The following is a 27932-nucleotide window of genomic DNA, read 5'->3' as shown; positions in this document are numbered from 1 at the left end:
ACGCATGCTCGGATTGCCAGAGCATCTTCTCTTCCCTTTCGAGGCACCGCCTTTTGCAGGTGCCGAGCTTTAGGGCTTCCTTCTTTCGGAGGAGATGAGCCCGGATTCTTTTTCCGCACCCATGTTTCTTCTGGGGGAGACAGCAGGTGTTATAGAAGGAGCACAAGTTGGGATTCAGCCAAAGCTGGCTTTGAATTCTTGCTGTGTCTGTGGGCATGTCACTTAGCTTCTCTGAGCCTCTGTAGAATATGGGAAACAGGTTACTCAAAGAATTACATGAGTTGGGTACAAATAAATGTCTGACTCTTTAATGTCTTGACATTCCTTCTCTACCTGGAGCCAGGGGCCTCATTTGATTCTCAAGCCCTTGACATTTTATAAAGCTATGGAGATCAAAGATTTATTCCTCCCTACCTAGACAAATGAGATTTCCCTGAAATTGCAAATGATTTTTCTGCATCTTTCCAGCTATCAGTTAGGAATTGGCAAACATTTTCTGTAAATGCCCAGATAGTACATGACTGTGCGGGTCACGCTGTCTCTCTCACTGTTACTCCACTTTGCTGATGGAGCCTGAAAGCGGTCATAGATGATACATAACTGGCTGAGTGGGACTGTGTTCCCATAAAACTTCGTTTACAAAAACGGGCTGGATTTGGCCCAGGAGCCATAGTTTGCTGACCCCTGATGTAGAGTATGGAGAGGTACTGGGTTTAGGTGCTGGAAATGCAAAAATGAATGAGAGTCCTTGCCCTGGAGGGTTCTGCCTGTAACACACTTGCATGTAGTGTTGGTAAGGGATATTCTGTTTGCAAGAGGACATTTAAGGTAACAGGAAAGGCAGGTGCCTTTGGTTGTTCTTACAGGCTGATGTCACTAGCGGATCAACCCAGGTGTATCTAAATCTGCTCCCCCCTGCAAGGGTGAGCTCCTCAGACCTGCCGCTTAAACATCCTTGATATCTCTCAGTGCTATTAAATGCTGCTCAGTGGTCCCAGGCCAATTTTTACATCATAGTTTTCCTTGGGATTGTAGCGTATCTTAGGAAATCCTACATCCACTCCCCATGTTACTGTAACACTAGCGCGAGCCAGTTAAGATTCTCGGTTTTGGACAGCTGCCTTTCTTTGGCATCATCTGGTTGACCTGTGCCTCAGTTTCCCTGGCTGTTAAATTGGAGTTAAGGATGAAATAGTGCATGAGAACTGATATGGATTGGCTGTGTCCCCACCCAAATTTCATCTTGAATTGTAGCCCCCACCATTCCCACATGTTGTGGAAGGGACCTGGTGGGAAATAATCGAATCACGGGGGCGGTTTCCTCCCATACTGTTCTCATGGTAGTGATTAAGTCTCATGAGATCTGAGGGTTTTATAAGGAGTTTCCCCTTTCGCTTGGCTCTCATTCTCCTGCCTGCCACCATGTAAGATGTGACTTACTCCTCCTTGCCTTCCGCCATGGTTGTGAGGCCTCCCTGGCCATGTGGAACTGTGAGTCCATTAAACCTCTTTCCTTTATAATTACCTTTATTAGCAGTGTGAGAACAGATTAATACAAGAACATTTGTTCCCTGTTTTCTAAACTTAAAAAAAAAATCATGTTTGTGTAACCCTTTAAGAAGAACTCTTCCTTAGCAACTCAGTAGGGGGAATGGGTCAAGGTAGAACCTACCCTCATAGGAGAACACAGGGAGGGCTCTGGCCACTGAGCCTTGAAACATCTCCTGGAAACCCTGGGACCTGGGAGGAGAGGCTAAAAACAACCACAGATGTAGGGCAGAGCAGGAGAAGCCTGCAGCCCAGGGACCCAGCCACTGTAAGGCTGCTCATTGACTCTTCAAACCTTGTTACCCTCATCTGAAGCAGGAGCGAGTTTGGGTTAGTTGAATACTTTCCACTCATTGCAGTAGGTCTGAGTGTTTCACCAATTGGTTGAAAATTCATAACTTAAGAATAGTTCTATATTGGTAGCTTCAGCCTGGAGGAATTCTAGGCAGTTGTTGATTTGTGCTTTTCTTATAGGTGATCCTTAAAAGTCTGTTGATATAAAGAGGATGGCAGAGAGTTTGGCATGTTACCCCGTGCGTGCAATTGAGGGGTGTGTGTGTGTGTGTGTGTGTGTGTGTATATATATGTATATGCGTGCACGCACAGCCTCCTGGCAGTTTGCCTCTTGCCTCCCATCTCTGTTCTGCCGCCAGAGTGACTGAATTGTGAGCTGGACCAGCCTCTCTCTTGCTTAAATCCCTCATAGGTTTCCCCCATCGGAGCACAGACCAAAGCCATGCTCATCTCCCTCATGCTTCAGGCTCCTCCCAGATGCCTCATCCATCCCTGTCCTCCGTGGACTTTTCACAGCCTTAACTGTCTAATGAATTGTGCTGACTGCTGTGTGGAGACTGTCTCTCCTGGTGGATTGTATGCTCTGCGAGCCCCGGGGCTTCCTCTCCCCCTGTCACCTGCAGAGAGTCTGACTACTGAGTGGAATGTAGTGCAAATCTGTGGAATAAACGTATGCATAATTGGCGTGCATTTGTGGAATGGAGCAGTCAGCCCCTCATTCTGGGTGAGGGCTGCCAAACCCCGAAACTGCCATGCCCTCAGCGGGTTTTCCACAGAGCCCAGAATGTTTCTCTGCCAGGTGCTGGGCTGGGATGGTTCTTGCAGGATCCTATTGGAGCTTCCTAACAACCCCACCAGGGCAGCTTCTGTTGTCCCCATTTTCCAGGAGGGAAATAAGACCCGGAGAAGTGGAGTGGCTTATTCTCGGCCACGCAGCTGAGTCAGAGCTCAGGCCCAGCTGACTCAAGTCTTGTTCAGTCTTTAAAAAAAAAAAAAAAAAAAAAAAATCACTTATTTAGAATGAGGAAATAAATCGCAACAAATTGTCTTTATTTATTGTTTCGAGATGGGGTCTCACTCTGTCACCATGGCTGGGGTGCAGTGGCGCAATCAGGTCTCACTGCAGCCTCTGCCTCCTGGGATCAGGCAATCCTTCCACTTCAGCCTTATGAGTAGTTGGGACTATAGGAGCATGCCACCACACCCAGCTACTTTTTAAATATTCTGTTGAGATGGGGTCTCCCTGTGTTGCCCAGACTGGCCTTAGACTCCTGGGCCCAAGCGATCCTCCTGCCTTGGCCTCCTGAGTTACTGGGATTACAAGCATAAGCCACCATGCCCAGCCTTACAAATTATCATTGTTAAAGAGCTGATACATACCACAAATACCACAGAATCCAGACAAACATCATAGGTTAATTAATTAACCATCAGGTACTCTTCTCTGATCCCTTTTCTCCTACATTTTTAAGCTGCATACTCTGATAGCCTGTTCAGAAGACAGTACTGTTACATCATTTTCTGTACAGAGAGTAGGAAGATAATTCAGTCATTCTTCCAGCATGGTGGAACAAAAACTTTCCAGCATTTTGCTTGAAATTTTAAAAGCAATTATATGAAAGAATTTTACAGTGAACACATGTATACCTACCACTTAGAGTCTACCATTAACATTTTACTGTACTTTATCATCTGTTTTTTTATCCATCCATCTATGCGTGCATCCATCCTTCCATTCATTCATTCATCTGTCCATCATTTTATCTTTTTTGGGATGCATTTCATAGTAAATTGCAGATGTCGGTATATGTTTCTTCCAAAATACTTCAGTATGCACATAGAACATTACCATCGCCCCAGAATGTCCCTTCATGCCATTTGCTGGTGTTTCCCACTCCACTCTCCCTGAGGTATTCACTGTTCTGATTTTCTTTCCACCATAGACATGATAGTTTCTTTCTTTCGATTTAAAATTGCGTGACTGTTACGTTGATTTTTTGAAAGGTTAACAAGTCATGTACATGGTAAAAATCTACAAGGTGTAAAGTTTTACAGATAGGAATAAATCCTCCTCTCTCCTCTGACGCTTGCTTCTCAGTGCCTTCCCTCAAAGGCACCCATGGCTAGCACGTTCTTACATGTCTTTATAGAAATGGTTCATGCATATAGACACGTGTGTCTCCCAACACGCTAATACTTCAAGAGGATAGTAGCTCACCTGACACTTTGTTTTGTGTCTAGCTTTTGTCATTTGACATTATATCTTAGAGATCTCCTCCTCTTTAGAGGAGATGCCTGCTGTTCTTTTCATAGCTGTGCAGCCTGGCTATGAGTGTGCTGTGTTTTATATAACCATTTCATTCCTTGTTTCCAGGCTTTTATTACCCTAAGTGGTGTTGCAACAAATGTCTTTGTATCCTTGTCTCTGTGCTTATGTTGTCCATCACTCTTTATTTCTTGGAAAGAAAGTAGATGTCCATTCTTAGTGAAGTAGTAAGTTCGATCATTTCCCCATGCCCTTTGCCTCCCACCCTTTCCCTGCTCCAGCCATTCATCCGTCCATCTGTCCATTTTTACATCTGCCTGTCTATCCATCCAGTGGGAACATTCACTGAGCGATCAGATGTGCCTGCCTGCCACGTTGGACTCTGAGAATATTGTCCTCTACACCCTTGTTATCTTTTGGGAAAAACAAATGTGTCAAAAACTAATTCACAGAAGTGTGATAGTCTATGTTTGTGTGAGGTTTCAGGGCTGCCCAGAGGATAAAATAAAAACTCTTTAAAGCTCTTATTTGCCAAGTTTTTACTCCTAGCAAAGAATCCTTGACCTCAGCTGTTTTTAAAAACCACAGAGAACAAAAACAACAACAACAAAAGCCACAGAGATATGATGCCTCTAGTGGTATGTTTGTAAAGCAAATGAAAAAACTAACAGAGAACCCTGAAAGTGCTCCAGAACTGGGGAGCTTTGTCCTGAAGGCATGGATAGCCCAGGCTGACTTTATGATCAGATCATCAGGCCTGAGCCTGTTGCTTGGTTTGACCAACCAAGCTGAGAGACAGAACCATGCCATTTCACATTCTGTTCCTTATTAAAAGATGAGATGAGAAAGCAAGTGCATTGGTGGGATGGAAAACAGTTGTCATTTTTTGGCAGTAAAAAGGGAGAGCTAATTGCATAAGGGCAGGCTATTTGAAAATAGGGATGAGTGAGAAACTGACTCTGGAAAACAAATTATGGCTGCCATTTCATGATTGGAACAAAGGTTTGCTGCCTCCATAGGATCTTCCTTGTTGCTTTTCTTTGGAGCAGTGAATCTGAGAACCTGGTAATTAGAGGAAAGAAATAAGATTCTCTTTCTTTGGTTCTTTTTTTGTCTCCAAACTAACTTATCCTTCCCATGCATCAAGATTTTGAATTTGCTACAAAGCAATCTAAAAATCTGTTGGCATTTCAGGGTGGAAACATAGCATATCTTATGATTCATTCGTTCATGCATGCATACATTCATTCATTCATTCATGCATTCACTCATTCATTCATTCATTCAGTGTGTTAGTTCGGTGCCTACATGTGCTGGGTTCTTGGCCAGGCTGCAGTGTGTCATGGTGAACGGGTGGGTGTGGTAAGCACATATAGAGCTCTCTGAGCTCACAAGGAGGGTTCCAATCCACAGATAACCAGCGTGGAGTCATTACAAGCTGAAGAATGTGAACCGTAGAGGGTTACAGTGGAGACACTGTTTAGTTCTGGTGGTCTGGGAAGGTGCCTCCTAGGAATTCATATTTTGGCTGAGTCTTAGGTGAGAAGAGCTAACCTTACAGAGAGGCTGAGGAAGAGGAGAAGGGAGCAGTAGCTTACAATAATACTTGCTTCGCAGATTGTTTGAAGATTAACTGTGAGACCATGAAGTCCTTGGCACATAGTAATTGTTCAGCACATGCTGGCCTCTCCCTTTACCTTTGTTGATTTTTTCAATAGGGCAATCAGAGGCTGGTTGTCATGAGGGAGGCAAGGAAGAAACCAAGGTTTATGGAAGCCAAGTGACTTCTCACATCATCAGAGGAAGCCCAGGATTAGAACTCAAAACATGTGCATTTCTATCTGTTCCTAAGAGCTTATGTACTTGGCTCAGAGTCTGGAGGCTGACCTGTGTTCCCAGACATGGAAAAGGACCTGGGACTTCGTAGGGGCAAAGCCTCCTAAGTCATCCTGCAGCAGCAACAGCAAAATAAAATCAGAAAACCCCCAAGCTTTAAGGAGGCTCAAGGTTTTAGACCCAGTTGTGCATCTGTATATGTCTACTCTGGAGCTATTGAGTCCTTTCAGATTTTCTTCACCCATCAGAGGTCCGTTTACCAGCTAAGGCTCTTGAGTATGAATTTGGGTTACTTGATCTTCTGGGCATCCCAGAGGCAAGATGCGAAGAACGGATACTTTGTAGTGGGAGGCAGTATAGCTTAGCAGTTAGAAGAGCAGGCTCTGGAGCCAGACCACCTGTGTTTGAATTCCACCTATGCTACTTACTAGCTGAAGGACCTTGGGCAAGTTACTTTTATGGATTATATGTCTCTGTATGTGAAACCACCCCAAAACTTAATGGCTTTTAAAAAAAACTTGGCTATTTTTTTATCTCTCATGATGCTGTGGGCCGACTGGGCTCAGCTGGGTGGTTCTTCTACGTCATGTGGTGTCGACCAGGGCTTGACTGAGCTGGACATCCAAGATAGTGCTCTCATTTATCTGGCAGTTGGTGCTGGCTGTCCACTGGGACTTCAGATGGGATTATTGATCAGAATACCTCATGTGGCTTCTCCACCTGGAGAAAGCCTGAGCACCTGAAGGCACTGAGGCTGAGTGAGAGGCTGCTGAGTAGACTAAGAGATTTGGTTTGGGCTCCTGATATCTTTACTTCCTCTGTGTTTATTCACAGTAATCTCTCTTGTCCTTGCCCATGAAATCGGAAGCACTCCTCTGCCCACCCTCTGTGGAAGAGCTTTGTGGAGTGGGCAGCCTTTGATGATACTGGGTGGTGGTGGTGTCATGCTTGCACACCCCTCAGGACTAGAAGTGAGGGTAGCTGCAATGACAGAAGGGTTCCCTGTTCATCTTTACCCACCCCCTTACCTGGGGGTGTGGTAGTTTTTTTACCACAGTGGGAGGAGGTGTAATTTTTTTTCTATGGCTTTGGCAAATTGGCTGATTTTCTTTTTCTCTCCCTCTTCTGTCTTTCCTTTTTATTTAAATAAACATTTATTCAGGACATAGTGGCTACTTTTCATTCTTTTTGGCAGAACCTCTAGTGTCTTCCCAGGTTTGAGGACTTGCCAGTCAAAGTGGCAGGGTGGGCCTGTGTCAGAGTTCCATGCTGGCACTGGGGTCAGAGTTTCATGACTAGGGAGAAGAGACCTGTTGTCTGTGTTCTGTCCCTGCTCCCCACCTCCCCCAAACAACCCAGGAAATCCTGAGTCAGAGGAGATGATGGAAACTTCTTTGCTGATGCAGCCCAGAAGTGGATTCCCCGTTGGTCTCATCTACCATTTCACATCCTTGTGTGTACAGCACTGAGGGTGTTTGCTCCAGCATGATTAAGGAATCCTGGCTGCTCTGTTGCTCTAGTAACGGGCTTTGCCTTTCCTTGCACCTGAAGACTGCCACGTGAGTGCCCAGACCACAGGCAGAGTGTGAGCTGCCTTCTCTGCAGGGTCAGGGAGAGGCGAATAGAGATAGCCATGTTGCTGATGGCTGGTTTGTGCCCCATATTGAGGGTAAACTACAGAGAAATCTGCATCCCAGGGATGTGTTCTCCAAGATTCCCCAGACTTCAGACAAACAGGGGATGTTTGTGGCCAGTATCAGTAGAAAGTTGATTTTTCTTACAAAATAATCTCTGCTCCACACTCTTTATTGCCAGAATATAAAATAGAATCAGCTCTCTAAAGGGCTGCTGTCAAGTCTAGCTAATATCTGGCTCCAGTCTTGAAAGACAGCAAGAAAAGACAAAATTTGATGTTGAGTAAGCTCGGCCTTTAATTATCATCATGCATTTGCTACAGTGCCTGGCCTTGTTATCAAGTTATGTTCCTAATGAAGATTAGAAAGTTCCCAAATTCTTTTTCGAAGCAGCCTCCCTGGTACTCATGTAGACACACAAAATCTCCGGGTTTACTGATCCTAATAATGCCATGTAATTAGAAGAAAAGCCTCTAAGTCAGAAGGATTGAACAACTCCTGGGTACGCATATCCCCTGTTCAAAATGTTCCCTGAAAATCCCCACCCCTCAGGGGAAACTTACCTACCCAAAAAATACCTTGTTCCAGAATTAGTCATTTTTGAAGAAGCCCTTTGTTTTCGATAATTGTAATGTCTGTCCTTAAAAAATCTGCCTTGTCTTTCACCTTGGTCCTTTTGGTTGCCTTCTGCCTGTGCTCTGTGGGGTAGATACAGCCAGATGTTCTTGTGATTGAGGTTCCTGGGTGCAAACTGTTCACTTCCAGTTGGAAATGAGGCTGCATCTAAAGGCGGTGGCGATTGTGTGTAGCAGTGGAGCTGGTGTCCTGATGGCTTGTGAGTCCCCCTCTGGTCTGCTCACTTGATCCCCATAGCATGCCCAGAAGAGCCTTTCCCAGCCTCAGTGCTGAGTGGGAAACCCGGAGAAGAGGAGTGGCCAAGAGCTGCCCTACAGTGTCTGCCAGAGAAGGTGCTGGCATCCTCCACATGGATGAAAAGAGGAGAATGGGTGTTGTCTAGAATGGGGCGTGGCCTTAGAATCCTTTCTTTGCCCTTTTCCATCCATGATGCGTAACTGTTAGGAAGGCACCATCTCTGCCACCTTGCTCTCTGGATTTGAGTGAAATGCATGGAGTGGGATGAGGTGGAAAGGGTATTTGATTACTTAGTAATATGATACACACTTAAATTGATATATAATGTATCTGCTTATGGTTATGAAGTTAATACGTCTTCATTGTAGAAAGTACAAAAAAGTTCAAAATAGAAAATACAAATTCTCTTAACTTTTTTTATTTTTTTGAAACAGGGTCATGCTCTGTCACCCAGGTTAGGTCACTGCAGCCTTGAACTCCAGGACTCAAGTGATGCTCCCACGTCAGCCTCTGGAGTAGGTGGGACTACAGGCTTGTGCCACCATGCCTGGCTAATGTTTTTTTGCATTATTTTTAGGAGAGACAAGGTCTTGCTGTGTTGCCCAGGCTGGTCTTGAACTCCTGGGCTCAAGCAATCCGCCCACCTTGGCCTCCCAAAGTGCTGGAGTTACAGGCATGAGCCGCTTCACCCAGCCTCCACTGTTGATTTAAGGAGAGCCTTCTAATGTGTCCTAACCTTCAAGTTTCTTCATTTCTTCTTGAAGCCTTCAAGACTACTTCAATCTTTCTTTTTTCACCTTTTAGCTGACTTTTCCTGTTTGCTGAGGGTTTATAGCAGAAAAGCTTTGAAGTTGGACAGATCCATTTCCTAGATGTGTGACCTTGGACAAGTTTTACAGCCTCCCTGAGCCTCGGTTTCCTCATCTGTAAAGTGGGGAGAATGATACCTGTCCTCAAGTTCACTGTGAAGCTTGCTGGGGATTGTGGGTAGTGTGGAAACCCTGAGAGGTAAAAGGTGTAAATTCAGTGTTCTCTTTTTTCACTTCACTACCCCTCACCCTTCTCTGTTCCACTTGTTTTCTCATAGTCTTGATCGTCCTTCTTAAGATTCTAGCCAATTTAGTTTCTAGCAGATCAAAAAAAGAAGCTCATTCCCTGGGTATGAGAAAAATATCAACATTTATTGAACATCTACCACTACTGGGCATTTTGTTGTCTGCTTTACATAATAATTGCAATCCTTGTGACAGCTGTGAGAATCAGTTTCCTATCTGACAGGGAGCTGAGGGTAGGTAGCTTACTGGGGGTCATGTGCACCTTTGAATGCTTGCTTGCCCTCACCCCCACCTCCACAGTGTGGGGTCAGGACCCCTAAGCGGTACTGGTGGTGGGGTCCACCATGCCACACAGTTTAGTTTCTCTCCCCTAGTCATCATCTCATGTGGCCCTTCTGAGTCAGGAGGAGAAGCCATATTCTGCTGCCTCAAATTGCTCGTACATTATGAGGGGAAAGGATGGAGCCCTTGTGGGGATGACATTGGCCTTTTGTGTTTACCTACTGGGTGTGTCTGTGTGTGTGATGTTCATCATGGTAACAATGGATATTTTTTCCATTGCACATCTGATAACTTGCATCTCAGATCCTAATTAGGCCTTTATCGCTCCAAAATTACATGCTCTTACATGCCTGTGATTATCTCAATAGGATTAACAGTCCCTTGCCCGTAAAGATAATTGAGATCCCTCATGGTGGCATATTTTTATTGCTGCAACATCCTCTCCAACCATCCCTCCACACAATCTCTTACCGTTTTCCAGTGACTGCTTTTTCACTTCATTCTGAACAGGAAATGTTCAGGGATCTCTGAGAGGCAGAATTCTTCTGTGATTATGCAAACCATGGTAACCATTATGCCTTTTTTCTCCCCTCTCCCCCTTCTCCTGATGTTAGGTGCCTGGAGATTTGAGTCAAACGTCTGAAGACCAGAGTTTGTCGGATTTTGAAATGTAAGTCCACAGCCTGTGCTCACAAGGGGTCCTTTAGAAACTGGACTCTGTTGTTGGCTTCTGTCCCAGAAGACCACAGGGGGAAACAGAAATCACTGTTGAGACCCACACAAGGTTGATGTGGTTCTTGTAGAGCTGGTAGGAGTCGCTCTCCTGCAGCCTCAGTCTGGCCCTCAGATGTGTTTTTTCTCACCCTTGGGTATTTAAAAACATTTTTTTTTTTTGGCTGACATTTAGAAGTTGGAAGCTATCACATAAAAATACAAATTTCCTTTATTTTCTTTAAAAATGAGACGCTTGTCCCTGTGAGGCCACAGTCTGCTGGAGCTGAGTAAAAGCTATCCCCTTTGCACAGGGCATGTGCCGTCCAATTGACCACAGTTCCCGCTCTTTGCTGTTGCCTGGAAGTGACCGACTTCACTCATTTTATGATCTGTGTGGCCCCTGGGTTAAAGTAGTCCATGCCTTGGTCGGATTTTTGATTGGGTTCGATTCTGTTTGGCGCCTCTGCTGAGCCACCCATAGGGAGAGATTAGTTGATCATCAGACTTTTTTTTTTGAGATAGAATCTCTGTCGCCCAGGCTGGAGTGCAGTGGCACGATCTCGGCTCATTGCACCCTCCGCCTACCGGGTTTAAGTGATTCTCCTGCCTCAGCCTTCCAAGTAGCTGGGATTACAGGCACACACCACCACGCCTGGCTAATTTTTGTATTTTTTACTAGAGATGGGGTTTCATCCTGTTGACCAGGCTGGTCTCGAACTCCTGACCTCAGGTGATCCACCCACCTCGGCCTCCCAAAGTGCTAGGATTACAGTTGGGAGCCACCATGCCCAGCCGATTTTTGTTCAGGATTTCTTGGGCTTTGGACAAATAGATCCCTTAGGCTGGTAAAGGAAATGGGATAAGTTGTCTCCTCTCTCATTCATCTCTGGCGAGTTTAAGGTTCAGCACCCGTTGGGAAGAAAAGCCCGGGAAAAGTCCCTTCTAGAGCAGGCAGGGCTGGGCCTTGGAAAGAGCATCTCTTCAGAGCCAGGCTGGCCTGCATTGAAATCTCAGGCATCAGTCCAGCCATTTGACCTCACTGGGCCTCACTTTCCTAATTTGTGAGGCGAAGGTCCTGATGCGAACCTTGCAGAGCTTGTGGTGGCGATGAGTGAGATTATGAAAGGCATGAGGGCATCACGGGGCTACTCATGTTGGGGCAGCTGCTGGGGTCGGGGGTGGCAGTGGCTGTTAGGCTGATAGGGTGGAGAGGCTGAGGTGGGTGAGAGGTGAAGGATGAAAATCAAAGGTGAATTTGCCTGCTATGGGCTTGTGGGCAGGGGGAGCACGGCATGAAGAGGCTCCTGGAATGGCAGAGTCTGGTGGAGGGCAGCTGTGGGAAGAAACTGGGAAGACAGGAGAGAGCCACAGAGGGGAGTCCCAGACACAAGGCTGGAAGCACTCATTATTAAAGCAAGAATTCACCCATGTCCTGCTGCAGGCCGGTGTCTGGGCAGGTCCCTAATAGAGAGGATGAATTAGCCATGGTCCCTGCCCTCAAGTGGTCTCTGCCTGATCCAGGCCACGTTGTCTCTCCCCAGAGATTTGGAACCTCCCCCAACCAGTTTACTCATCTACACTAAAGCCAGAGGCAGCAGTGGCACCATTCCCCTCTCAGCATGGAGACCGAAATCCTTTGTGGAGCTTATGAAGAAGGCCCTCACTCACTCTGGCTTCGTTCCCTGCCTTTCCCACTCCTCTCCCTGCACCAGCCATCCTGGCAGTTCTGCTCCTCTAACCCACTTGGTCTTCTCCCTTTAGGATTATTATTTTACCCACTTAAACCACTTGTACACAGCATCACCTCTGTGCTGGACACTGTTCTAACTCACTCAGTCCCTACAACAACCTTCAGAGATGGGTGTCTCCTCACGGATGATGAAATTGAGCCGGGATTCAAACCCAGGCAGTGCTGGTCTAGACTCAGTGCTCTTCACAAATGCTTATTCCCCTGCCTGAAGCACCTTTCTCATCCTCATCTTGGCTAACTCTAAATATCCCTTAAAGCCTGGCCGAAACATTGCTTCTTCAAAGAAGCCTTCTTGGTGTCCCAGACCAAAGCAGGCCCTGGAAGTCACTCTCCTTAGATCCAGTATTCCTTTGTGGCACTTACAATAATAGTAAATAATTTATCTGTAACAACTATTGGCATATATACACCTGACAACAAAGCTTCAGAACATATGATGTAAAAAATCAACAGAAATGAAAGGAGAAACAAACAGCTCTACAATAAGACTTGACTTCAGTACCTCACTTTCATTTATTTATTTATTTATTTAGAGATGGAGTCTCGCTCTGTCACCCAGGCTGGAGTGCAGTGGCACTATCTCTGCTCACTGCAAGCTCCGCCTCCTGGGTTCATGCCATTCTCCTGCTTCAGCCTCCCGAGTAGCTGGGATTACAGGTGCCTGCCACCACACCCGGCTATGATTTTTTTGTTTGTATTTTTTAGTAGAGACAGGGTTTCACCGTGTTAGCCAGGATGGTCTCGATCTCCTGACCTCGTGATCCGCCTACCTCGGCCTCCCAAAGTGTTGAGATTACAGGCGTGAGCCACAGCCCCCGGCCTCAGTACCCCACTTTTAATAATGGATAGGATAACTAGACAGAAGATCAGTAAGGGGTTAGAAGATTTGAACAACATGAGAAACCAATTAGATTTAACAGCAGAATGCACATTCTTCTCAAGTGCCTGTAACTTTCCAGGAAAGACTGTATGTTAGGCCACAAAACCAGTCTCAATAAATTTTTTAAAATTGAAATCATCCAAAGTATCTTCCTTGACCACAATAGAGTTAAATTTTTTTTTTTTTTTTTTTGAGATGGAGTCTCACTCTGTTGCCCAGGCTGGAGTGCAGTGGTGTGACCTTGGCTCACTGCAACTTCCGCCTCTGGGTTCAAGTGATTCTCCTGCCTCAGCCTCCCAAGTAGCTGGGACTACAGGCGCGTGCCACCATGCGCAGCTAATTTTTGTATTTTTAGTAGAGACAGGGTTTCACCATCTTGGCCAGGCTGGTCTCGAACTCCTGACCTCAGATGATCCACCTGCCTCAGCCTCCCGAAGTGCTGGGATTACAGGTGTGAGCCCCTGCACCCAGCCCACAACAGAGTAAATTTTATGGAGATTTGTCTCTCTCCCATGTTAAAACTGAATGCTCCAGAAGAAAGGGCTGTCTGCTTCTTTTATTGCTCTATCTCCAGTACCCAGAGTAGTAGCTTCTCAATAAAACTTGTTTAATGAGTGAGTGAAGGAACAAAAGGATGAACAAATGAACTAACATCTAGGAGGGAGATGGGTCACTTAAACAATCAATTTCTGATACAGTGTGGTCAATGCACTGAAAGAGAGAACCATTTAACCCAGGCTGGGGTAACCTCGCTCTAACCCTGGGAGGTTGTCCAGTCCTCACCAATCCAGAAAAGTTAATAAAAACCAGAGTGCTAGTTATATTTCTGCCTTGTAGCCTGACACAGAAATGAAAGGAGAATGTTCTAGGCACTAATATAATTTCAGGGACCTTTCCAAGAGGAAAGTGATTAGATACACAAACCAGTTTTGATGGCTCAGAATTGCAATGTACAAATTGCATTGAGCCCTGGGGAAGTGATCAATGGGGTTTAATTTACCCCTCAAAGGAGGTCAGCTCCTCTGCTCAGAGATGAGAAGAAATGCTATTTCAGGAGAGACCCATTACCTGAAGGGTTATTTTCATTGTGAAAATGAAATGGTCTTTACTCTAGAGGTTGTGAGAACATTGAGTCGTGGAATCTTCCATCACTGGTGTCTCACACTGTGTTCCAAGCCCAGAAGGCTGGCGAGTTTTTATGAGCTGCTCTTGAGAGAGAAGGAGAGCTCAGGAGAAAGCATTGAGCCCTGGAACAGCTCTAATTAGAGGCGAAGGCCGGGACCTTACAGCCCTTCCAGAATGGTGCAGCACCGTTTTGATAATTATTACAATTGATCTTGAAGTTTCAGGGACAGTCAGCTTACGAGCTCTGTGTAATTTGGATCCAGCCAGGTACAAATGTGACAGTGACTTACAAGTTAAGTTTAAAGTCATCACATAAGACAAAACAATCACATAACCAAAATATCTGTTAAACATGCCTCACCTAGCCCACGTGAGGTGAGAAATAAATGATTTTACCATAGGTAAAAGCATGGAGCTGTGCATGGTAGGTGCTCAGTAAATTATTTTGCATTTGAATTTAAACCTTGGTGTATTGGACCCATATACACAGTGTTTTTGGAAAAGTTGAAAGAGAGGTATTTGTACCCATCAGCCTGGTTTTCTAACTTGTCATTTTCTCTGGTCCCTCCCTCCTCCCATCCTAAACAGCTGTCACCCTTGTTGCCATGAGTGTTGGTCTCCTGAGCTCGTTTATGGAGTCTGATCTTAGAATGGGCTCAGGGTCAGGGTCTAAAGTCAGCTCAGTGAGGAGGCAGCGTGACTGCTGGGTGCTCCAGAAACGCTGGGCATTGCCGTGTGTGACCTCCTGTGATCGCGTCCTTGGGGCTTCCGGTTATTATCTTCATTTTCAGATGTGGAGATTGAGGTTCAGATACATTATGGGCCAGATCACTCCATAAGAACTGAAGGGAGCTCTTTCACGTTCCAGAGTACAGATTGTGTGTGTGTGTGTGTGTGTGTGTGTGTGTGTGTGTGTGTGTGTGTGTGTGTGTAGAGAGAGACAGACTGAGTGATGACTTAAACTTGTCCTTTAGCTTGCCATCAGGTGTGATGTAAGTTGTCATAAATTGCTTGTGCATAATACCTCTTGGAGGAGAAAATTGTCTCCTTTCCTTGTTTTTATTTTTTATTTTTTTGTAAGTTAAAATGTCTAATGTTGGTCTCTCTCTCTTTCTTTTGGTTAGATCAAACCGGGCGCTGATCAATGTCTGGATCCCCTCAGTGTTTCTCCGGGGCAAAGCAGCAAATGCATTCCACGTGTATCAGGTGAGTGCCTGGTTTTCAGGTGGACATCACAGCTGGGTGGAAAGACGCCCATTTGTCATGCTGTGGTGCTTTTTGCCTCTTGGTGGTGGGGCGCTGTGATTAGGAGGCTATGGCCTTCCAGACACCCACATCTTAACTGCCCAGAGGCCTTGCCGAAGAAGTCTGTGGCTTTCAGTTGGGCAGGGGGATACGGTGGGCCTCTTCGTGCCAGTCAGGCTCTTAGTGGGGCTGCTGTGGAATCTCAGCTCAGACTGCATGAGCAGAAACGGAGATGTGTGTTGGCTTGTTTTGCATCTGAAAAGTCCAGTGGTAGGTCGGGCCTTGGGCATGGCTGGACCTGCCATCAGGAACCTCCTGCCATATCCTGTGTCTACTGCTTGGTGACCCTCTCAGGCCAGCTGTCTGTGGGTTGACAGGATGACCCCAGCAGCGCCAGGTTCTCAGCCTGGATGGGCGGGTCTCACTGGTGTGTCCTGGATCTTGAGCCTCTTCCTACACCTTGGGGTTGGGTGACGGACTCTGTGAATGGCCTGATTCAGCTCATGTGACCACCACTGTCCCCAGGGTGGGCGTTTACCTCACCTGACCACATGTCTGAGAGTGGGGAAAGGAGATTCCCCAAATGAGAGCCAGAGAATTCTTTCCAAAAGAAGGGGCAACAGATGCTTGACAAGCGAGACCTGTAGACATCGCCTCTGCTTCCTTGGGGTAGGGATAGCCACACCCAGGTGGGCATTGAGTGTCTGGGGCAGCGAAATGTGTGTCTGCTTAGGAGGTGATTTTACCCAATCAAGGGGACTCCAGTTCTCCATCTCCTCTCTGATTTTCTGAAGCCTCTTTTAGCCCTGCCCACAACTGCATGTCTGTCTTCCTTCTCCTCCTCTCTCTTACCACGGACTCTGATTTCCAGATTTTTGTGTGCCCTTGTTCTGGGACTGCTTTGTTCTCAGTGCTGAGCCCCAGCTGCTTCCTGCTTCTCCTGTCTGCTTGTGCTAAAATAATTGTCATTAGGTTTTGTTTTATTCCCCATGAGCTCTCTGCAAACCCTTGGATTTTGTTGCCATTTTTCTTAGTGAGAAATTGACTTATTGAAGAAATTTTCTTGGCTATTAAGATATTTTTCCCCAGAGTGGGGTGTTGAAGAAAGGACACTGAACTTGAAAGCGGAATCCCTGGTTTAAATCCTGTGACCTTAGATGAGTCTTAGTTTCTTCAGCTGTAAAATGGAGACAGTAATCTATCTTGTAAAACTGTTTTGAGATTAGAAATAGCTGGCCTGCAGTAGACACTCTATTCATTTCTCATCTTCCCAAATGACCACTGTGCTTTGTCTCGGGTCTAAGCATAATATGCACATCTTACTGGAAATCTTAGGGACAGATGAGCTAGACTTTGGCATGAGAAGTTTGTTTTAGTTTGACACGTTCAGCTGGGCAACAGTCATAGGAGAATCTTGAGTGTTCATGTTGTTCCCAGCTCCGGTTTAAAGGGAGAATTAGATATTGTGGATTTTCAAAAATCCTCTTCTCTTTGTTTCTCCTTTTGTCCCCGCCAAACCCAACTTTCTTATTTGACACTTCAAGTTCTGCGTTGTGGTCATCAGAGAGCTGGAAGGTGCAGCCTGGAGGATGAAAAAAGTACAGCAGACAGCTCTATTTTAGAGCAAAATTAAAACATGTTATCACTTGAGAGGTTTCCTTGACCTTTCAGTTTTGACTTTTCCCCCTGCTCACCCCATGAAGCAACTTGGCAATTTTTAGTTCCTGAAAGTCAGCTATGAAATGAGACGGACCTTAGCAAATATGCCGTTGCCTGGGAGATTGTTTCCACAGTGGCCACCGTGGCAGTGAAGCCACTCTCTCCCCGTCCTTCACTGTGTGAAGCTCTTATGGGCGCAGCCCTGCTTCCAGCCAGCCTCAGGCCTGGCTGCTCTGCATCGCTGGGAGCAATTTCACTCCACGCCTTTGGCCTTCTGCAGCCTTCCTGATGCTGGGGTGTGTGAAGTGGTGTCTCTTGCATGCAATTATTTTTCTCTCTTTAGCAAATGATGCTTCTGATTGGTGCCTGCAGAGCAAAATCAGAGCATGTGTTTGGAAGCATTTTAGAAATCCTTTATTGCCATGTTTTTACTTTATATAAACGATATTGCATAGAAGGTGACTCATTTAAAATACTGGTACTGTTGAAGAGTACTTATTTTAGAATTAAAAAAGTATGCTGGCCAAGCATGGTGGCTCACGTCTGTAATCCCAGCACTTTGGGAGGCTGAGGCAGGTGGATCACCTGAGATCAGTAGTTTGAGACCAGCCTGGCCAACATAGTGAAACCCCATCTCTACTAAAAACACAAATTAGCCGGGCGTGGTGGTGGGCGCCTGTAATCCCAGCTACTTGGGAGGCTGAGGCAGGAGAACTGCTTGAACCCAGGAGGCAGAGATTGTAGTGAGCCGAGATCGCGCCATTGCACTCCAGACTGGGTGACAAGAATGAGACTCTGCCTCAAAAAAAAAAAAAGTATGCTATTTAATTCCACAAAAGATTTGAAATAATTTCTAGAGAAACGTCTAAAAAAGAATGATAAAAGAGAGGTTAAAAAAAACACATCAGGGTCAGTGAAAATGTAAACTAAGAGTTTAAAAGGAAAAAGCGGAAAGCATATATATGTGTCATGAGATTCTACACAGTTGCACTCATTGATTTATGAATTTCCTGTGGGCTTCCTGGCAGCCATTGTGAAAGGGAAATGTGGTTATTTGGATAATTCTGTTGCTAATGATAAGAAAATGTGTTAATTCTTTAAAAGAAGCTGTAAAAGAAATTTCCACACAGGATTTGAGATTAAACAGTAAAAAAGGATAGAGTAGACAATCCCCATCTACATTCCCGTGACAGCCACTGCCTGGTTTTGTAAGATTTCCCTTGAAGGAAACCAAGGGCATAACCCCAAAGTGAACATAAATTCGATTGGAGAGCCAAGACATGTAGCTTTCTCAGGAGAGCGGTGCTCCCTGGTACTGGAGCTGCGCTGTCTGTACCAGAGCTCCTAGCCATGTGTGGCTCTTGAGATTTATATTAATTAAAATGAGATTTATATCAATTAAAATGGCTCACGCCTATAATCCCAGCACTTTGGGAGGCCGAGATGGGCGGATCACTTGAGGTCAGGAGTTCAAGACCATCCTGGCCAACATGGTGAAACCCCATCTCTACTAAAAATACAAAAATTAGCTGACCGTTGCTGCTGCATGCCTGTAATCCCAGCTACTTGGGAGGCTGAGACAGGACAATCGCTTGAACCTGGGAGGCGGAGGTTGCAGTGAGCTGAGATCATGCCACTACACTCAAGCCTGGGCGACAGAGCGAGACTCTGTCTCAAAAATAAAGAAAAAGATTCGGCTCCTCAGTTGCACCACATTTCACATGCTGAGCAGCCACACATGGCTGGTGGCTCCTGTTCTGGACAGCACAGATCTGGAACATTTACCCTGCACACAGAGGTCTGCAGGGCGGCTGCCTTGGAACAAGCTCTCCTAGCGTGTGGGATGGCAAGACGGTGTTGTATGTGCCAAGTCAGGTTTTAGAAGGACCACACTGGCCATGAAAGGCCACATCCTGCAGGGAGAAGGGCCCCCCCTTTTTCAGCCCTTCATGGCTTCCACCTCCTTGGAAGAGAAAGTCTCTGTGTCACTCTCTTACCTCTCATGTCCCTCTGATCTTTCTTCTTAGGAAAAACAGCAAGGCTGGGGTCAATGCCTTTGGCAGGTGACAAGCTTAAGGTTAATTAGATTGGGTTTTTTTTTTCCTGTATTCATTTTTACATTTGCCTCCTAGTTATGACACAGAATTCTATTTTTCCATTTACCATGGTGATGTACAGTCCCCCTTTAAAATATATTTTAGGTAAAAAGGAAATGAGTCAGCTTAAAGAAAGCTACTAAATAAACAATCGTGAAAACAGTCCAAAGTTTAGCATGATGCTCTATGAATGATTGATATTTGGGTAGCACTATAAAGGAACAGATAGACTGTGATTAACAAATACCAGTATAATAATTAGTAGCCACCTCTCACTGGTTTGTGTGTTGTGTAATAGCTCATTCAATCCTTGTAGCCATCCTGTGGGGTAAGAAACTCTTACCCCATTTTATAGGTGAAGAATGAAAGGCAAAGAGAAGCATCTCATTTACTGACATGTTTTTCAGCCCCCAAAGCAGTCTCTGACAAGGTCCCGGTCTTTAGAGATTCTGTGTTACTGAAGGAGGGCTGAATCAAGCTCTTTAAAAATCCTAAAAGCAGCTGTGCATGATGGCATGCGCCTGTAGTCCCAGCAACTCCAGAGGCTGAGATAGGAGAATTACTTGAGCCCAGGAGTTTGAGCCTGCAGGGAGCTATGCTTGCATCTGTGAATAGCCCCTGTATTTCACCCTACGCAACACAGTGAGACCCTGCCTCTCAAAAGAATGTAAAAATTAACTGGGCATGGTGGTGCATACTTATAGTCCCAGCTACTGGGGAGGCTGAGGCAGGAGGATTGCCTGAGCCCAGGAGTTTGAGATTGCAGTGAGCTGTTATAATGCCACTGTCACTCCGGCCTGGGTGGCAGAGCAGGACCCTTCTCAAAAAAAAAAAAACAAAACAAAAACAAAACTAGAAGCAGCTGGGACAGTCACCCTCATTCCAAAAGGCAAGGCCCAGCTCAGCGAAGATCTCACCTGCATGGGCAGCCACCTACACCCCTGAGATGGTAGGCTAAGGGCAGGCCTGCAGCCAAGCCAGGACTTTTCCATAGGACCTCTCTGGGTCCACTGTGGTGCACACATCATCCAGTAAGCCCTCCACATCCAAGAGCCAGGCTGAGATGGCTTGCTTTGGAAAGTTGTCAGAGCAGTTGCTGGTCCACAATAACTTCTGTGGCCGTCCAGTATCTCAGGACATCTTGTTTGAGCAATGTCAGGGTCCCAGAACCTGCCTCGGGGTGGCTGCTTGAAAAAGTCCTCCGGCCAGGTGCGGTGGCCAATGCCTGTAATCCCAGCACTTTGGGAAGCCAGGGCGGGTGGATCACCTGAGGTCAGGAGTTCAAGACCAGCCTGGTCAACATGGTGAAACCCCGTCTCTACTGAAAATACAAAAATTATTGTATTTTTGTATGCCCAGCTGGGCATGGTGGCACACGCTGTAATCCCAGCCACTCGAGAGGCTGAGGCAGGAGACTCACTTGAACCTGGGAGGCGGAGGTTGCAGTGAGCCAAGATTGCGCCATTGCACTCCAGCCTGGGGTACAAGAGCAAAATTTCTCAAAGGAAATAAAATGTCATCCTACATGCCAAAGAAATTAAGGTAATTCCCCTGCTATGTGCAGTCACAGAGCCCCCACTACTTGTATTGTGGAAAAATCTGGAATTATATTTGGCACAGAGGATTCTAGCAAGAGGTGCTGTGCATTGCCAAGGTTGAATGCAAATTATTGCAAAAGGTTTGTGTTCTTGTGTCTTGAGAGGGAGCTGAGGTGTGTTCTGCCACTGAAAATAAGAAATGGCAGCATTTGACTACTTTTCAGGGCAAAGTAATATCTGGAGAGTTCCTGATTTTAAGTTTTTCATCCGTGAGTACTTCTTACACGGTAGGCTGTGCTGATGCTTGGCTGCTGGTAGGCACTAGCCAGAGACAAAATGATTAAGGAGTGTCAAATAAAATGGAAAACAAAATTAAACTCAACCCAGTACCTTGTTTTGCTGGGTTTTTCTCTTTCTCTTGTTAACACACATTTTGGTTTGATTTTTCTGGCACTTCCATATGACAGAGTTAAATTTGTTGTTAATTAATTTCTAGTTTATACCTTTGCAGATGTTTGATCTTATTCCCCAAATTCGCTGACTCCAAACAGGTTTGAGATTCACTGTCTTTTTTTTTAATTTGAGACGGAGTCTCGCTCTGTTGCCCAGGCTGGAGTGCGGTGGCGCAATCTCGGTTCACTGCAAGCTCCACCTCCTGGCTTCATGCCGTTCTCCTGCCTCAGCCTCCCGAGTAGCTGGGACTACAGGTGCCCGCCACCACGCCTGGCTAATTTTTTTGTATTTTTAGTAGAGACGGTGTTTCACCGTGTTAGCCAGGATGGTCTCAATGAGATTCACTGTCTTAATATCCCACTCAAGTGTCTCTAAAGGTATGTTAGGCCTTAAAAAAGCTCACCTATTTGTTTTCTTCAACTATTACAGCCATCAGATTGGTATGAAGTAATACATCAGTGTACTTACCTGAGATCTTAGGTCTTTCCCTTAGAAAAATACCTTCAGTGTAAGTACATTTGGAATCAGTCTTCCATGTGGGATAAATTTCAGCCTTTGCGTCTAGCGACCACAAATGCTGGCTGTTATACAATATTTCATTTGTGCAACAGAACCGATTAGATCTCCTTTGTAAAGAGGGTTGCTTTGTTTCAGCAAAGCGTTTTTTGTTGTTGTTGTTTTGTTTTGTTTTTTTTGAGAGGGAGTCTTGCTCTGTCACCCAGGCTGGAGTGCAGTAGCGCAATCTCGGTTTGCTGCAAGCTCCGCCTCCCAGGTTCAAGTGATTCTCCTGCCTCAGCCTCCTGAGTAGCTGGGAGTACAGGCACCCATCACCACGCCTGGCTAATTTTTTGTAGTTTTAGTAGAGACAGGGTTTTGCTGTGTTAGCCAGGGTGGTCTTGATCTTCTGACCTCGTGATCCACCCGCCTCGGCCTCCCAAAGTGCTGGGATTATAGGCATGAGCCACTGCGCCTGGCCGCGTTTTTTTCTTCTAGAATAAGTTCTGTTTCCTAGAGGCCACAGGGTGTTGTCTTGGCCTGAGGAATGTTGGTATCCCAGGAAGACTTGTTCAGTATCTGAACTCTTCCCATCCCCCATCCTGCAGAACAAAATCACATAGCCTGAGCGATTATTATTATTACTTTGTTGGAGACAGGGTCTCGCTTTGTCACCCAGGCTGGGGTGCAGTGGCACAATCATGGCTCATTTCAGCCTTGAATTTCCAGGTCAGGCAGTCCTCCTGCCTCAGCCTCCTAAGTATCTGGAACTGTAGGCATGTACCACAATGCCCATATTTTTGAAGAGACAGGGTCTCACTATGCTGCCCAGGCTGGTCTGTAACTCCTGGTCTCAAGTGATCTTCCCACTTGGGCCTCCCAAAGTGCTGGGATTACAGGTGCAAGCCACTGTGCCTGGCCTCTGGGGACTTTTAAAGGTTTAATCCAGCTAAGCATGTTTATATATGTAATGCAGGGAAAGCGTATTATTTTTCTATTAATAATAGATCACAGCGTCTTGGCAGGCTGCATGAGCTTCAGGTGGTTTGGAGGATGGTGATGTTTTTGGACTTCAGGCCTTGCGTTTCTCAGCTCTTCCTTTTCATCCTCTCTTAAGATAGCTTACCCCTTGGGCCCTCAAGTTCTCTTTTACCCACAGCTCTGTGTTTATGTTTGCTTCCTGTGTAGCTATGCAGAGAGGGAAGAATTCATTAAGTAGAGAAAGATGAAATGGTTGGACCGAGTACAGAAATGGGAACTGCAGCTGCAGTGATGTGGGCTCTGAGAAGCCTCTGCCTTAGCAGATACCATTCCAAATTTAGGGGAGAGAAGGACCCGTTCTAAGGCTGAAGCATTTCTCTCTTGCTCACACCTGGTCCTTCCTGTCATACCTGTTGTATACCAGGTAGACAGGAGAGCTGGCCATGGACTGAGGCAGCCGTTTGCTGTTTGATTTGTGAGTTTCATCCCAGCCAGTGTGGGCTCCTGTGTTGCAGGCCAAGCCAGACCAGGGGAGCACTTGCCCTTGTTCTTGCTGTCTCTCTCCTTGAGAGCTTTCCACCCCGGCATTCTGAGGATCATAGCACATGAACCCCCAGCTGTTCCTGGAATGCTTAGGGCTCCCAGGAAAGCCTGATGTAGGTGAAAACAGAAAGCCAAAGGCAAAATGCTCTCCCCTTCCTGCTGGACATATGTGTCACTGCTGTCCTCTTTCTGCTTTATCTTTCCAAATAGGAAGAATTTTTAAAATTTCCCTTGCAGTATAAAGCCTTTATTCATCCCAAAGCTGTTGATCAAGGGTTTGCTATATGCCCAGCATGTGCCAAACCTGCAGAACCAGTGGGAGCCAAACTTGACATTGAGCTGACCGTCACCAGTCTCGCTAGTTTAGCAAGAAGGCAGGCTGTGTGGGGTAAAGGTAGCCTCGCTCTGCAGAGAAAGGAACAAGGAGGAGGGACGGGACACCTCTCACCTTGCAGCATGGATGTGACCGTGTGTGATGACATGAAATGCTTGGCCCATAGCTACTCTGTGAATGTTACCTTTGTGATCTCATAACCACTTGACTTGTGATAAGCAATTAAGCCTGGAAGGAAACGTAAAAAGATTTTCCCCTTGTTGAATCAGATGTCTCTGGGCATGTCCCCGTGTTCAAAAAAACTGTATGGAGCATCTACTTCACCAAGGGCTTTACAAGGGCTGCAAAGAGCAAGATAGCATTTTCCTAAGGTATCTGGCACCTGGTGGGGAGACAGGACCTCCATGAAAGCAACCGAAGTTCAAGGGTGGTTACATGAGGCTTTGTGGAGGGGTGGGAGAGCCGGCCATCGGGTAGGACGCCCCAGCCTCTGCTGCAGGCTGTTCAGTGCACATTGTTGCTTAATTCTTTCAGCAACCTATGGGGTAGGCACTGTTTTCATGATCCCCATCTTATAGATGAAGCAGCTGTGACTCTGGGTTGAATAAGTCCCTCTGGGTCATGCACAAGATCCTGCCTCGTGCCTCTGTCTGCTCCATGTTGCTCCTCACCCAACCACCAAGGCGTGTGCTTCACGAATTTGTCTCAATGAAATGAACCTGTTTCCTGAAAGGAATTCTGTCACTCTGTCACTGACTCATCACTCATTGTCACAGCTGCCATGGGCAGCTGATATTGGTGACAAGGTAATATTTTCACGCGGGAGAGAGCGCTGCAAAGACGAGAGTGTGGAATTGATGGGTCCCTGGGAATGTGACAAGTCTGTTAAGGTGGAGACCTTTTCAGCCTCATATGCATAAAGTCTTTGCGTATTAGGCTTTGAAGAAAACTTAGAGCTCACGTGTGTGTGTGTGCATACGTGTGCATGTGTTTTTGTGTGTGTTTTGAAAGGTACATTCAGAATTATAATTTTTTACTTGGAAAGCTAAAGACATGGGCTTTGTAAATAGTCTATAGGTAGAGGTGGACACACCCTCTTGGCAGGTGAACTGTCTGAATTTTTATATTTACTTTTTATATGAGAAAATCAAAAGAAGTGTTTTGCACTAGATCATACTCTCAGTAGCAAACAAAGTGGAGGAATTGGTGACACTTCCTGGCCACTCATGTTTCTGCTGTGTCTCAGGGCTACCTGGCTCTCTCTCCCTTTCCTGACTCCTTCTGCGCCCAGAAGTAACCCATCTGGAGAGCTGCCCAGTGTGTTTATCAGGCAAGGGCTGGGGAGGTTAGAGCATGCTGTCACGTTTGCTCATCATGGAGATTGGCAGCTTTTGTTTTGTTTTGTTTCTGTTCTGTGGCCACAGTTGTCACTGAGTATTTGGTTTTGGTTGGGAAGGCAGTGTTGGGCCTGGGCAAGGTTCATCTCATTAGCTAAGTTCTAATGGAGAAGGGGAATGTGAAATAATCATTTCAAGTGTGGGGAATGTCTCAAAACGGGAGATAAAAACAGTGAAGGGCATAGCCAGATCACTCTTGCTAAAGTGGTGGGATCTCCTAACTGCAGGCAAAATACGTTAGCAGTAGTAACTGTCCTTCCTGGAAATGAAAGTGCTGGGGAAGAGACAGGTGGCAGAGGGTGGGGTACAGGGTGGATATTGGAGCGAATAACAGGGTCCTGACTTACTGAATGGCAGCCAGGGTGCAGTGATCTCTCAGAAGAGGTCTGAGGGTGCAGAGAAGGGAGCCAGGTGAGGTGGAGACAGCAGGAAGGATACTGAGGAGAAGGAAGCTGAGGTGCGAACACAGAGGAGTGGCTCTGTGAGAAGTGACAGGGCCCTCGAGACAATGGCACCTCGGAAACAACGAAGTGACGTGAGTGTTCAGTGGTGCGCTGCTGTGCAGAGGAGACAGCTTGTTCATCCTCTCTCCTGTTGAGTCGTCTTGGAGGTGGGCAGCATGTTGAGCATACTCAGGCGCTGGACGGTCCTCACGCCAGGCACCCTGCCCCACACTTCCTGCATCAGCCTGTGGCTTTGAGAGCCGCCTTGCTGAGAGTGGCCTTACTCACTTACCGCTCCTAAATGGTGGTGTCCATTGTTCTAAATGAGGCGGGATGTAAATTACCATACGGTCATCCCTTGCTATCTGGCGGGGATTGGTTCCGGGACCCCCCATGGACACCCAAATCTGAGGGTGCTCAAGTCCCTCATATAAAATGCCATAGTATTTGCATATAACCTAAGTGCATCCTCCTGTAGATGCTAAGTCATCTCTAGATTACTTACAATACCTAGTGCAATGCAAATATCATGTAAATATGTGTTACATGGTATTGCTTAGGGAATAATGACAAGATAAAAGCGTGTGCCTGTTCAGTAGAGATGCACTTTTTTGAGTATTTGTAATCTGTGGTCGTTTGAATCTGTGGATGCAGAACCCACTGATATGGAGGGCTGACTGTATTAAAAAGTAAGAGAGGTGTTTGAGCCAGGTGTGTTGGCTTGTGCCTGTAAACAGAGCTACTCAGCAGACTGAGGTAAGAGAATTGCTTGAGCCCAGGAGATCGAGACTGCAGTGAGCTATGATCACATCGCTGCACTCCAGCCTGGGTGACAGCAAGACCTCAACTCTAAAAGTACAAGTAAAAAAGTAAGAGTGGTCTTTGGAAATCATCCTCTTTTCACCAAGTCATATTAACCGTGGCTTAAGTGGGACCTTCTAAGTGTGGTCTCCATATCCCATCTTCACCTCCACCGTTACAGAAACAAAAACATGAAGAAGAGGAACTTGGTAAGCTACTGATCTGTGATTCCCCCGGTCGCTTTCCTTTTCCAAGTTCCCTGGTTGTAGCCAGCTGGTCTTTTCTGCTCCCTCACCTGAAGGGAGATTTCTGGTAAAAGTAGAAGTACTGCAAAGACATTTTCCTGCCTGGCCATTGTTTTTCAAAAGCTTGGGACAATTTTGTTTGTTTATTTGTTGGTATGTATGTATGTATGTATTTAGAGACAGACTCTCTCTGTGTCTCCCAGGCTGGAGTGGAGTGGCACACTCTTGGCTCATAGCAACCTTCGCCTCCGGGGTTCAAGCAATTCTCCCACCTGAGCCTCCTGAGTAGCTGGGATTACATGTGCCCACCAGCATGCCCGGCTAATTTTTTGTGTTTTTAGTAGAGATGGGGTTTCACCATGTTGGCCAGGCTGGTCTCGAACCCCTGATCTCAAATGATCCACCCGCCTCAGCCTCCCAAAGTGCTTGAATTACAGGCATGAGCCACTGCACCCGGCCTGTTGTCTTTTTAAAGAGAATCCTTTGAGAAGACAGCTAGGGGCTAAGGGCTCCATGGCAGGCCCCAGAGCAAGAGAGACCTCCCAGGGAGGCAAGGCTCCAAGTCTGGGCAAAAATTCCAGCTTGCTTGTGTGCCCCGGGAGCAGAAAACCAGGACCAACAAACTGGCAGTGAGTGGGCCACTGTCTGCAGATTGGAAGTCCTTTCTGCAAGGTATAAGCGCTGCACAAGCGCCACACTCTCCTGAAGGCTGGGGAGTGGGCAGGACCCCAATAATGGCTGAGACAGCCTTGCTGCCCACTTGGCAGGACTGCCTTGGAGTCTCGATCAAGATGCACTAAGCAGCTCCTTCTGGCACCATTGAGTTTCACACTCACACACAGCATTTCTGATGTGTTTAGATGAGGCCTTGTAATTACACAGCAAGGACAGGTTGTCCATTTGTCCTCTCCTCCTGCCTGGACAGAGTATAAACTTAAAAAACTTTCTAAAATGAATTAGTCCACCCATGAAGGTCTCCTCGCAGGCAGGTTAGTATTGATGTCTTGGGGTCCTGCACTATGCCAGGCCCAGCGTCTGCCCCCATCAGACCTTCCATCCCACCTGATGATTGGGGCTGGTCTAGAATGTTCCTCCCACATCCAGGGCAGGAAGTGAGGCCTGGTGAGCGGACTTGGTCAGGCTGACAGGTCGATGGACTCTCCTCCCCAGCGGGTCTCCATGGGGAACAGATGGCACCTGCCCTGAACTGCCACACCACACACTCCCTGTTCTCCCTGTGCTCCCCAACCCAGGCTGGGAATGCCCACTCTCTCCTACACCCAAAATAGTTATATTTATTTTTAGGGGTGTTGGAAAGGGATGCCTCTTAAACCCCATCTCCCCTGGGGAGATCATCTTGTCGGGAAGAAATGGCAGGACCTCTTCCCTGTACAGCTCGTCCTGGGAGCATTGTTGGAGTGGGGGCCGTCTTCTGAATGTGGCCA

The 27932-nt window shown here is 46.4% G+C and overlaps 1 protein-coding gene across 14 annotated transcripts in view; it reads left to right on the top strand.

Annotated features, from left to right (window-relative positions):
* Nucleotides 1–27932, top strand: part of SNX29 (sorting nexin 29) — a 630208-nt gene that overhangs the window by 444821 nt on the left and 157455 nt on the right. For all 14 annotated transcript variants that reach the window (XM_063699638.1, XM_063699637.1, XM_055365873.2 and 11 more), the window contains 2 exons: nucleotides 10403–10458; nucleotides 15382–15463. In XM_063699638.1, coding sequence (XP_063555708.1) covers nucleotides 10403–10458; nucleotides 15382–15463 — 138 coding nt within the window. The remainder of the gene's footprint in view (nucleotides 1–10402; nucleotides 10459–15381; nucleotides 15464–27932) is intronic.

The sequence above is a fragment of the Gorilla gorilla genome, chromosome 18, assembly GCF_029281585.2.
Source record: "Gorilla gorilla gorilla isolate KB3781 chromosome 18, NHGRI_mGorGor1-v2.1_pri, whole genome shotgun sequence".
NCBI lineage: Eukaryota > Metazoa > Chordata > Mammalia > Primates > Hominidae > Gorilla > Gorilla gorilla.
Note: the sequence above shows the minus strand (reverse complement) of the source record. Positions and strands in the feature narration are given on the sequence as shown.